The 12,819-nt window shown below is 46.8% G+C and overlaps 1 protein-coding gene across 1 annotated transcript in view; it reads right to left on the bottom strand.

Moving 5' to 3' along the window:
- Positions 1 to 12,819, bottom strand: part of OLFML2B (olfactomedin like 2B) — a 195,913-nt gene that overhangs the window by 54,315 nt on the left and 128,779 nt on the right. Inside the window, exon 6 of the mRNA XM_068251777.1 lies at positions 9,412 to 9,912. Within this exon, the coding sequence (XP_068107878.1) occupies positions 9,412 to 9,912 (501 nt within the window). The remainder of the gene's footprint in view (positions 1 to 9,411; positions 9,913 to 12,819) is intronic.

Below are 12,819 nucleotides of genomic sequence, written 5' to 3'. Positions count from 1 at the left end.
GTAGCCAATCAGGCTACACTCCCTCCTGGAGCCCCACCCCCCCCTTTATAAGGCAGGCAGTGTCAGCCATTTCACTCACTCGTGTGCCTGCAGTAATTAGAAAAGGGAGAGCTGCTGTGCAGACTCTCATAGGGAAAGATTAGGCTCTTGTAGGCTTGTTAGCTTGCTCCTTGCTGATTCCTATTGCTAAAAAAGCACCCCTCAGCAACTCTTTTGAGAGCTAATCTTGTTCTTGTAATCTATTTTTATTTTTTTGTGTGGCTCACTTGCATTATATACAGCCCTGTCAGTCAGTCGCAGCTGGTCTTTGGGGTAATTCCTACTGTGCCACTGCCAGGCCCAGCACATTCAGTGACTGACTACCTGTGTGTGTGACAGGCAGCTGTACATTTGTAATCCCATCCCAATCACTGCACCTGTTCAATGTTCCGTGCACCTACAGACGTGAGCGCATTTATTGTTAATATCACCAGTCATTGCAACTGTTCACGGTACCTGTGTGTGTGTGTGTGTGTGTGTGTGACAGGTGCACATTTGTAATACCCAGCAGCACTGCATATACCTACCTGATGTTCAGTGCACCCATTTACCCACGTGAGCGCACGCAGTGTGATATTTAATACCACCAGTCACTGTACCTGTTCACGGTACGTGTGTGTGACACGTGCACATTTAATACCCATCATTGCATATACCTACCTGTTGTTCAGTGCACCCACTTACCTATGTGAGTGCACGCAGTGTGATATTTAATACCACCAGTCACTGCATACCTGTTCACTGCACCTGTGTGACTGCACATTGTATTAGTCAAGTCAGTGCATACCTTCCATTTCATCTCCCCCAATATGGGCAAAACAGGCAGAGCCAGAGGCAGGAAACCCGGCAGGTCTGTTCGAGGTCATGCTGTCGTGATTTCGTGTGGCCCTGGACCAAAGTACAGTGTTCAGAAGGCACGTGCCATCAACCCCCAAGATTGTCAGGACATAGTTGACTATTTAACACAGAACACCTCAGCTTCCACACGGAAGCGTGACATATCTTCCTCCTCCTGCTCTGATTCTGGCACCCCACTTAACACTCAGTCAGCAGCCACCAAAGACTCCATCATCCCAGGGCTCAGCAGTGTGGAAATGTTTTTGTGTGTCTCAGATGAGAGCGATGCCATCTGTACTCTCTGATGTCCCGAACGGTTCGCCCGTGAACGGTTCCAGGCGAACTTTAGGTGGTTTGCGTTTGCCGGCGAAGGCGAACTTTTGCGGAAGTTCGATTCACCCCATAATGCTCCATTGAGCAGAACTTTCACCCTCTACATCACAGTCCGCAGGCACATTGTCACCATTCAGAGACTGCACTCACTCTTGGAGCCCTACCCCCCCTTATAAAAGGCAAGGTTCTCCTGTCGTTTTACTCACTTGTCTGCCTACAGTAATTAGTTAAGGGACAGCTGCTGACAGACTCTGCTAGGGAGAGTTTAGTTAGGCTCTTGTAGCCTTGTTCCTAGCTGATTGTTATTCCTTATATTACCCTCTCTCCCTCACCCCGGAGGGAGGAGGGTCTCATCTTCCAGGGAATTGTAGTATTTCAAAAGGCAGCTTACATACCGTGGCTGGGAATTGAACCCAGGTCTGAGTGTGTGTTAGGTAACTCACCTAACCACTATACCACCACCAACACTACATGCTGAAGCCAGCCTAGCATGTACCATTATGATCAATCCAAGAGAAAAATTAGCTTGCTTAAGGATTTGTAGCATGTCAAAAGCCAACTCGCATTGGCTGGGAATCGAACCCAGGCCTACCACTCTGTAGGCTGCTATCCTAACGATTATACCACCAACACAACACACTACAAGGCTACATGCTGAAGCCAGCCTAGCATGTACCATTGTGATACACCCAAGAGGAAAATGAGCTCTCTCTCTCTAGGACTTGATGCCATTGACCTGAATTTTCAGCTTAAAACCATCAACGGATACCGGCAGAATTTCCCAGGCAATTTTGGAATTCCGCCAGATTGAAAAAACAATTTCGTTCCGACCAAACGGAATGGAATGACCAATTTTCACCTAAAATTGCGGAAAATACAATTTCGCGGAAAGCGGTGACCATCCCTACTAGAGAAAGAGAGAGAAAGAGAGAGATGAATCTACATGGCTATCTGGGGTTCTCTTCAGACAACTGTTGAACACAAAAGGCAAGGCCATGCCTGGGTGGGGTCGAACCACCAACCTTTCAGTTAACAGCCAAACATGCTAACCAATTGTGCCACACAGACACTGTGTACCGCAAAGACTGTGCACGCAGTTGCTGTTGAATGATTTTATGGGGATGTATGTGTGTCTTTTGGAGGGAGGAAGTAAGTCTGCTCCAAGAAGTTTCAGCATGTAGTGTTGGTGGTATAATGGTTAGGATAGCAGCCTACAGAGTGGTAGACCTGGGTTCTATTCCCAGCCAATGTGAGTTAGCTTTTGACCTGCTACAAATCCTTAAGCAAGCTAATTTTTCTCTTGGATTGATCATAATGGTACTTGCTGGGCTGGCTTCAGCATGCAGTGTTGGTGGTGGTATAGTGGTTAAGTGAGTTACCTACCACACACTCAGACCTGGGTTCTATTCCCAGCCAATGTGGATTGACTTTTGACATGCTACAAATCCTTAAGCAAGCTAATTTTTCTCTTGGATTGATCATAATGGTACATGCTAGGCTGGCTTCAGCATGTAGTGTTGGTGGTGGTATAGTGGTTAAGTGAGTTACCTACCACACACTCAGACCTGGGTTCAATTCCCAGCCACGGTAGCTGGCTTTTGAAATACTACAATTCCCTGGAAGACGAGACCCTGGAAGGGAGAGAGGAGGGAAGGAGGAGGGAGTCCTGGTGTCATAAAGCAGTGTAGGCCTGCAATTAAACATTCAATGAGATTTCTGACCTTAAAACACTGCTTTGTATTAAATCCAGATTTTTTTCTGGGACTTTTGATGTGTATTTCACTCAACCATGTCTTCCTCCAGGTATTACACCCCTTGAAACATCTTTTCTATAATTTTTGCAGTCAGCAGAAATTTTTCAAAAAAAGTTCACCTCCCCATTGAAGTCTATTGCGGTTCGCGGAAGGTTCAGTTTGCGCGAACTTTTGCGAACTGCACTAGACTTCAATGGGGAGGTGAACCTAACCTAAAATCGGAGGTTCGCGACATCTCTATCTGCCACCGAAAATTGAGCCGTGGAAAGTCCAAGACCCGCTTAGGGACAACTTCCTTACAAAGACATGATGACAAAGCACAAACTGCAATGGGATGACCACCTGAGGAAAAGCAGCACACAAAAGCAAATACACACACCGCAGTGAAAGATATATGCAATTATTTATCAAAAAAGGCGATACCCAAACTGTACCGTGATGTTGAAAGGCAAGTGGTGTTATCTCTGGCACACAGCGTTGGGTCAAGGGACCATCTGACCACGTGGTCTGCAAAGTACAGTCAGGCCTGCCCGAAGACTAAGTCAGTCCCCACACACAGCATCTCTACATGCACACCATGTGACTGCCTTCCCCAAGACTAAGTCAGTCCCCACACAGCATCTCTGCCTGCACGCCATGTGACTGCCTGCCCAAAGACTAAGGCAGTCCCCACACACAGCATCTCTGCCTGCACGCCATGTGACTGCCTGCCCCAAGACTAAGTCAGTCCCCACACAGCATCTCTGCCTGCAAGCCGTGTGACTGCCTGTCTAAGTCACTCCCCACACAGCATCTCTGCCTGCAGGCCGCTTGCCTTCTCCGCCACCACCAACAGGTTCCAGGACTCCAGGTGGATTCCTGAATTTTTAAGGCCACTGCTAGCAGCAGCCACTATAATAATTTTTCTGGTGTGTGTACATGCCTGCCTAATGTTTCTGGCTGCCCTGCAGCTGCAACAACAAAACAAAAGGCATGTACATGTGCCAATTCCCCTTCATGATCATTACCTTGCCGCGGTGAAGGGGCTTGCGTATCACAATAAAGCAATGACCACCGGCTATATGAGTGTCAAGGGGGGGGTGGCACACCAAAGATAATAAGGTCGTTGCTTCATTGTGGACAGACCAAATTTGATCAGCTGGACAGTCACTGTTCTGTCATTCAGCTACCTCAGCCCGGCGACCATATGGGCTGGAAAACCGCCACGGCCTGCACTCTCGCCACGGTGCGCACCAGTCCAGCACGGCCGTCACTACACAAACAGCTGTTTGCAGTCACTGCATACCTTTCACTGCATCTTTGACTGCACATTGTATTATACCTGGCAGTCAGTGCATACCTTTCACTTGAATGAATGGCAGACTTGCCCTCCATAACAGATTCTCGTTAAAGGATTTAAAGCTGATGCATCTCATATACAGAAGGGCCTCGAAAGTCCTCCTGTATTGTTATTTTTGGTCACTACCTCGGGACGTGCATGCCATGCCTGCTGCCTTCCTTGGATGTGTGGTGGTAGCCGTTTCTCAGGCTCTCACTCCGGACCGGGATTGAACCCTGACTCCCCGGCCGTACGCTTTCTTTAACAATGGTAGAGAAAGAACCATCGACAGTATGAGCAGCGATGGACTACTGGGTGCACAGGCTTGACCTGTGGCCAGAGCTGTCACAATTTGCCATCCAACTTCAGGCTTGCCCTGCCTCAAGCGTCCTAGAAAGGACCTTCAGCACTGCTGGAGGCATTGTCAGTGAGAAGAGAAGTTGCCTAGGTCAAAAAGAGTGTTCAGTACCTCACCTTTATTAAAATGAATAAGGCATGGATCCCGGGGGGCTACTGCCTGCTCGAAGACTAATGCTACATACACACTTGAGATAAAAGTCTTTGGAAAAGGCAAGATCACAGACCAATTTTACCCCATTCCATGTAGTATGAGAGCCATGCCTTCACAGTCTATTCTATGGAGCTGAACTCCCCATCAGACAGAAATCTTTGCAAGATGCTGCACACACAGATGCTGTACAGACACAAAAGATCAGTATCTGCAAAAGATCTGTTCCTGCCAAAGATCCGTTCCTGCAAAATGCATTCATAGTCTATGATATCTGCAGATCTCATACACACCTTGTGTAACAGACATTCATCTGCAGATCAGATCCACCAGAATGGGTCTTCAGATCTGCAGGTGATTGCCAGATATGCAGATGAATGTCTGTTAAACAAGGTGTGTATGAGATCTGCAGATATCATAGACTATGAATGCATTTTGCAGGAACTGATCTTTTGCAGGAACAGATCTTTTGCAGATACTGATCTGTTGCATGTGTACAGCATCTTTGTGTGCAGCATCTTGCAAAGATTTCTATCTGATGGGGAGTTCAGCTCCATAGAATAGACTGTGAAGGCATGGCTCTCATACTACATGGAGGGTGGTAAAATTGGTCTGTGATCTTGCCTTTTCCAAAGACTTTTATCTCAAGTGTGTATGTAGCCTAAGTCTGTCCCGACTCCACACGCACGCACGCACGCACGCACGCACGCACGCACGCACGCACACACACACACACACACACACACACACACACACACACACACACACACACTTGTTCTATCATTGAGCTACCTCAGCCTGGCGACCATATGGGCTGGAAAACCTCCATCACCTGCACTCTCGCCATGTTGCGCAGTAGTCCAGCACGGCCGTCACTACACAATCAGCTGTTTGCGGTGCGTTACACAGTGAGTTTTGTCTGTCAGTGTGAAGCAGAACTCTAATTACACTCCTTGTTTGATGTATACACATGCAAGATGTTTTAAAGCACGTTAGGCCTGCAATTTAGCATTGAATATGATTTCTGCCCTTAAAACGCTGCTTTGCGTCAATTCCAGATTTTTCCCCGGGACTTTTGGTGTCTATCCCACTCCGCCATGCCCCCCTCCAGGTGTTAGACCCCTTGAAACATCTTTTCCATCACTTTTGTGGCCAGCATAAATGTTACTAGTTTTCAAAGTTCGCATCCCCATTATTATTATTATTATTATTTATTGTATTTATAAAGCACCAACATATTATGCAGCGCTGGGCATTAGTTTAGGTTACAGACAATATTTAGGGGTGACAAACAGCAATATGACAATACAGGCATACAAGAAAGACCAGATCACACAGCACAGTATGAGTACAAGGTAATGCTTAGTCACTGGATGGAGCATGGAGATCACACAGCACAGTATGAGTACAAGGTAATGCTTAGTCACTGGATGGGAGCATGGAGATCACACAGCACAGTATGAGTACAAGGTAATGCTTAGTCACTGGATGGAGCATGGAGATCACACAGCACAGTATGAGTACAAGGTAATGCTTAGTCACTGGATGGCAGCATGGAGATCACACAGCACAGTATGAGTACAAGGTAATGCTTAGTCACTGGAGGGGAGCATGGAGATCACACAGCACAGTATGTGTACAAGGTAATGCTTAGTCACTGGATGGGAGCATGGAGATCACACAGCACAGTATGAGTACAAGGTAATGCTTAGTCACTGGATGGGAGCATGGAGATCACACAGCACAGTATGAGTACAAGGTAATGCTTAGTCACTGGATGGAGCATGGAGATCACACAGCACAGTATGAGTACAAGGTAATGCTTAGTCACTGGATGGCAGCATGGAGATCACACAGCACAGTATGAGTACAAGGTAATGCTTAGTCACTGGATGGAGCATGGAGATCACACAGCACAGTATGAGTACAAGGTAATGCTTAGTCACTGGATGGGAGCATGGAGATCACACAGCACAGTATGAGTACCAGGTAATGCTTAGTCACTGGAGGGGAGCATGGAGATCACACACCATAGTATGAGTACAAGGTAATGCTTAGTCACTGGATGGAGCATGGAGATCACACAGCACAGTATGAGTACCAGGTAATGCTTAGTCACTGGATGGAGCATGGAGATCACACAGCACAGTATGAGTACAAGGTAATGCTTAGTCACTGGATGGGAGCATGGAGATCACACAGCACAGTATGAGTACAAGGTAATGCTTAGTCACTGGATGGAGCATGGAGATCACACAGCACAGTATGAGTACAAGGTAATGCTCAGTCACTGGATGGAGCATGGAGATCACACAGCACAGTATGAGTACAAGGTAATGCTTAGTCACTGGAGGGGAGCATGGAGATCACACAGCACAGTATGAGTACAAGGTAATGCTTAGTCACTGGATGGGGCATGGAGATCACACAGCACAGTATGAGTACCAGGTAATGCTTAGTCAGTCACTGGAAGGGAGCATGGAGATTAGGCAAAGCGCACCACGGCAAAAACAACAAATGTGTCGCCTGCGCCGAAAAATGGGCGTGGCCATGACATTCTATGGGCGGAGCTAACGTAATGATGTAACAGCGAGGCATAAGAAAGCAGTGTTTACGCCATGATGTGGTCAAACGAGGATTCGCATCATGGGTGTGCAGAAACTGTGTGATGCTATTTAATAGTATAACGTAACCCTAAAGCAGCAAACATAGCCAACTATGACCATTAAATAATAATTGCAGCAACAGTTACCCCAGATACCACAAAATAAACGCAATGGGCAACATGTCAGCACAAAATAAACGCATTGCGGGCAACATATCAGCACAAAATAAACGCATTGCGGGCAACATGTCAGCACAAAATAAACGCATTGCGGGCAACATGTCAGCACAAAATAAACGCATTGCGGGCAACATGTCAGGACAAAATAAATGCATTGCGGGCAACATATCAGCACAAAATAAACGCAATGGGGGCAAACATGTCAGCACAAAATAAACGCAATGGGGGCAAACATGACAGCACAAAATAAACTCATTGCGGGCAACATTTCAGCACAAAATAAACGCAATGGGGGCAAACATGTCAGTACAAAATAAACGCATTGTGGGCAATATTTAATTCAGCACAAAAACGCATTGCGGGCAACATATCAGCACAAAATAAACGCATTGCGGGCAACATATCAGTACAAAATAAACGCAATGGGGGCAAACATGTCAGCACAAAATAAACGCATTGCGGGCAACATGTCAGCACAAAATAAACGCATTGTGGGCAAACATGTCAGTACAAAATAAACGCATTGCGGGAGCATTTCAGCACAAAATAAACGCAATGGGGGCAAACATGTCAGCACAAATTAAACGCAAGGGGGGCAAACATGTCAGCACAAAAACGCAATGGGGGCAAACATGTCAGCACAAATTAAACTCTGCGGCTAGTTCATGTACGGTGACCAGAGTCCCGAGGCCGGGACGTCCCGCTGCTAAAAGCGGGACGTTTCCCGGGACCTCATGCAGCCTGGGACAGCGCCCCCCGAAGGCGGGACGCGTCCCGGGTAAAGCAGGACGTATGGTCACCGTAGTTTAGAGCAATTGTGAGGGGTGGTAGGCCAGAGTGAAAAGGTGAGTTTTGAGGGCCTTCTTGAAGGTGTTGAAGGAGGGGGCTGCCTTAATGGTGTTGCAGCGGCTCTTGAGACGCCTTGGAGGCGTGTATGTGACTGGGTGATGCGGGGGACGGTCAGGCGAAGTTCATTGGAGGAGCGGAATGAGCGGCTTGGTGTGTATCTCTGAGTAAGATCAGAAATGTAGGTTGGACAGGTTTTGTGGACAGGTTTGTAGGTCAGACACAGTATCTTGAATCTGATTCTGGACTTGATAGGAAGCCAGTGGAGGGATTCTAGGAGGGGAGCCACCGTGGTGGAGCGATGGGAGCAGTGGATAATTCTGGCTGCCGCATTCATGATGGACTGCAGTGGGCCTATTCGGGTCATAGGGAGACCAGACAGAAGGGCATTGCAGTAGTCGAGGCGGGAAATTATGAGGGCATGGATGAGGAGTTGGTGGTGGCAGAGGTCAGGAAAGGGCGAATCTTACAGATGTTATGAAGGTGGAAGTTGCAGGACTTTGTGAGGTTTTGGATGTGGGGAGTGAAGCAGAGTGCGGAGTCCAGGGTGACACCCAGACAGCGGGCTTGAGAGGTAGGGCGAATGGTAGTGTGGTTAACAGTGACCTGCACATCTGGGAGGTCCAGGGATGACCGGGGTGGGAAGATCATAAATTCCGTTTTGTCTAGATTTAGTTTCAGGAAGCTAGCAGACATCCAGGAGGAGATGGCAGATAGGCAGGAAGTCTATTGCGGTTCGCGGAAGTTCGCACAAACCGAACTTTTGCGGACGTTCGCGTTCGAGGTTTGAGAACCGAAAATCGGAGGTTTGAGCCATCTGTACAGAGCAGCAGACCAGCAGAGCAGCAGAGGAGCAGAGCAGCAGACTACCAGAGGAGCAGAGGAGCAGACCAGCAGAGGAGCAGGAGATATTGTAGTAATATCAGCTGGAAGTCAAATCAATTGTATAGAATGTTCTAAGCATGTCACACAGCAGAAAGTGTTACATTACCTATAACTTTGCCGAGTTCATCTTCCACCTCTTTGTTTTCCCTGGTCTCTGGGCTTGTTCCAGCAGATCTTTGTGATTGTGAGGTTGGCAGAGGAGGCTGGGAGGAGAGTGGGGTCACTGTGTCTGTGGGAACTGAAGTCTGAACAGGCTCTCTGAGGACTGTGGGATTTTTAGTACTTGTAGTCATCGCAGTTGTTGCAAGTTCAGATGTTGAACTTTGATCAGTTTTAGGCAAGTTTGTGGTCACATGCTGGATGTCTGTGTCTTGTGTAATCGGTTCCATTCCAGTGACGGTGGCTTCTGAACCCTCAGAGGATGCGCTGGAGCCAGTTCTTGCATCAAATAGTTCTGTGCGCTTCTCAGACTGAAAGCCGTTTACTTGAACAGATTGACTTGTGTGGAGTGGACTTTCGGTGGTAACTGTATGCTGAGTCTCATGTTTTATGAGCTGGTCTTCAATGAGCAGGTCAATGGTGTTGTCTCCACTGAACATATCATTCTCTAGAAATTCAGAACAATACCAAAGAATTAACAACACCATTTACATCAAATGCAAGTTATGAAATCAAGGCATGAAATTCTAATCAAGTGGATGCAAAAATAATACTACTCTCCAACATATTAAGTGCTCTACACTAAATACACGTCGTAAATTTTCACACCTTTCACAAAGACATCACAAAAAGTGGACACTGCCCAAAAGAGTTTACCATCTAAATATATACAGTGCTGCCCATAATTATTCATACCTGTGAGGATCTGCGCGGCTGCCTGCGCAGGCAGGCAGCCTTTTGACCACTGTTCAGGTCTGCATTCTGCAGGTCTCTGGAAGAGAGACCTTCTGTCAGTTTTGCAGCTTGCTGCAGAGGAATTTGCATACGTTTGTCATGCAAATTGCCTAGCCACATCCTTTGTAGGCTTGCACTATATATACCATGTGATATCACAGATCTTTGCTGGTCATAAGGATTTGTTCCTGTGGAACACTCGTGGAGTGTCAGCCTTGCTCATTGTTTGAAGGTAGCTTAGAGTAATTCCTGGGACTGCACTAGGCAGGTTCCCTAGTGCAGTTAGGATTGCATATCTGTTTTGTTTGTCTGTTGCGATTGTCCTGTCCCAGCGGTGGCCGACAGGAGGTCGTTCTGATCTTTGTTCTTGGAGTATAGCTGGAGCAGCGGTTGCTACCAGCTATCTCATCTGATCTGCCTTGTCTGGATCGCACTCGCCTTGCGCTAGTGCTGTGGATCCTTCTGTTCTGTCTTCCTGGATCGCACTAGCCTCTTGCGCTAGTGCTGTGGATCCTATCTCTCACTTATTCCTGTTTTCGTGTATTTGTCTTGTCTGCTACGAACGCTTGCTGAAGGCTCGGTGAGGTAACCGTTAAGCAAGCGCTCGCGTCCTCTGTTTCATGTTTGTCTGTCGGTGGTTAGTTAGGCGTGCTTGTCTCTGTTGTGCTTATCACGCGGAGACCGCGCATCAACGCGTGCACTGTTGCAAATGAGTGCGGTGTTCGCGCTTAGCTAGCGTTTGTTATTTTCCTTGTCTCCTCATTGTATGATTTGCTGTGCCTTTGCTACTCTCGTGCTCTGCCTTGCTGTAGCCTTCTGTCACCTCTGGCAATCGCCTCTCTCGCGATTGCGTTCCTGCTTCATATCTGCTGTTGTGTGGGCACCGTCGCGGGTTAGCGACTAGTTTGGTGCACACACATACAATCTGTCTCTGTGCTCATTCTCAATCGCTTCTCTTGCGATTGCGTTTCTTCCCTTCGTACAATTCCTGTCTTGCGTCTGTGGCAGGGCAGAGGAGTTATATTGTAATGTGTGCAGCGCTCCAATGGCGTGGATATAAATGGAATTATAGGCTCACTACAACCATGTGCAGTGCAGCTCACAATTAGCAAAGATACATCCTCAGAGGTCACTTAATACATATTCAAATGAACAAAGTCCGGAGTTCCTTAAATCCACAATGTGCTCTAAAGTCCAGTGTATTGTAACCGTATTGATTCCAAGATCCTTAATAATAAATAGTTCCACAATATAGCAGTTATACTCTCACCGATATCCAGTGGCTGATAGCTCAGATATCAGCAAACACGCTTGTTACAGATCCAGGCATAGACTTCCTTATCAGCTTCACTCTGTATAGTACTCAAATAGATCAAAGGAAAGAGAAATATACATAGCGTAAACCAGTTTCAGCAGTGTTCCTGAGTGACACCCTCCACCAGTGAGCACCAACCTCCGTGTACACACTACTATAACATCTAAGCGCTCACCAGATTAAATGGCTGACTGTTACAGATCAGCAAATGCGCTTTGGTGTCATTCAGATACTGCCATCCGGACTTCCGCTTTTCCACCAACAATTTTCTTTCCTTAAGAACTCAAAACACCCTGGGCGTGGCCTCAGGAGCGGCGGCAGCAGAGACGCAGAGGATAGAGAGCGGCCGAGGATTTTATTGATATGCGCATTTATCTTTTACACTTGTGAGTGCACTTTTAATCTTTTTTATATTATAATAAAACGGAATTATACTATGGAGCATCTGTTTTGAGTTCTTAAGGAAAGAAAATTGTTGGTGGAAAAGCGGAAGTCCGGATGGCAGTATCTGAATGACACCAAAGCGCATTTGCTGATCTGTAACAGTCAGCCATTTAATCTGGTGAGCGCTTAGATGTTATAGTAGTGTGTACACGGAGGTTGGTGCTCACTGGTGGAGGGTGTCACTCAGGAACACTGCTGAAACTGGTTTACGCTATGTATATTTCTCTTTCCTTTGATCTATTTGAGTACTATACAGAGTGAAGCTGATAAGGAAGTCTATGCCTGGATCTGTAACAAGCGTGTTTGCTGATATCTGAGCTATCAGCCACTGGATATCGGTGAGAGTATAACTGCTATATTGTGGAACTATTTATTATTAAGGATCTTGGAATCAATACGGTTACAATACACTGGACTTTAGAGCACATTGTGGATTTAAGGAACTCCGGACTTTGTTCATTTGAATATGTATTAAGTGACCTCTGAGGATGTATCTTTGCTAATTGTGAGCTGCACTGCACATGGTTGTAGTGAGCCTATAATTCCATTTATATCCACGCCATTGGAGCGCTGCACACATTACAATATAATCTATTAGGGAGGTGATACCCCCAGAGTGTGCTGCGATCAATTGCGGCGGAGTTAGGCCTATATACTATACAATACTGGTGAGTCCCATGAGGAGCGCCTATACCACATAAATCTAAGGGCAGAGGAGTTGTTCCTCTGCACTCCACAGCTCCACCTGTCGACAGGAATTTCCCTCTACCATTGCACCTTTTGCTGGGTTCCCTCAAATTACACGCTTGTGGAGGATTTCCGCAGTGTCAGCGCACGTCTTGTGCGCTGATCACGGAGAGA

This window comes from Hyperolius riggenbachi, chromosome 9, assembly GCF_040937935.1.
Source record: "Hyperolius riggenbachi isolate aHypRig1 chromosome 9, aHypRig1.pri, whole genome shotgun sequence".
NCBI classification, from domain to species: Eukaryota; Metazoa; Chordata; class Amphibia; order Anura; family Hyperoliidae; genus Hyperolius; species Hyperolius riggenbachi.
The sequence above is the reverse complement of the archived record's forward strand: the minus strand, read 5'-3'. Positions and strand labels throughout refer to the sequence as shown.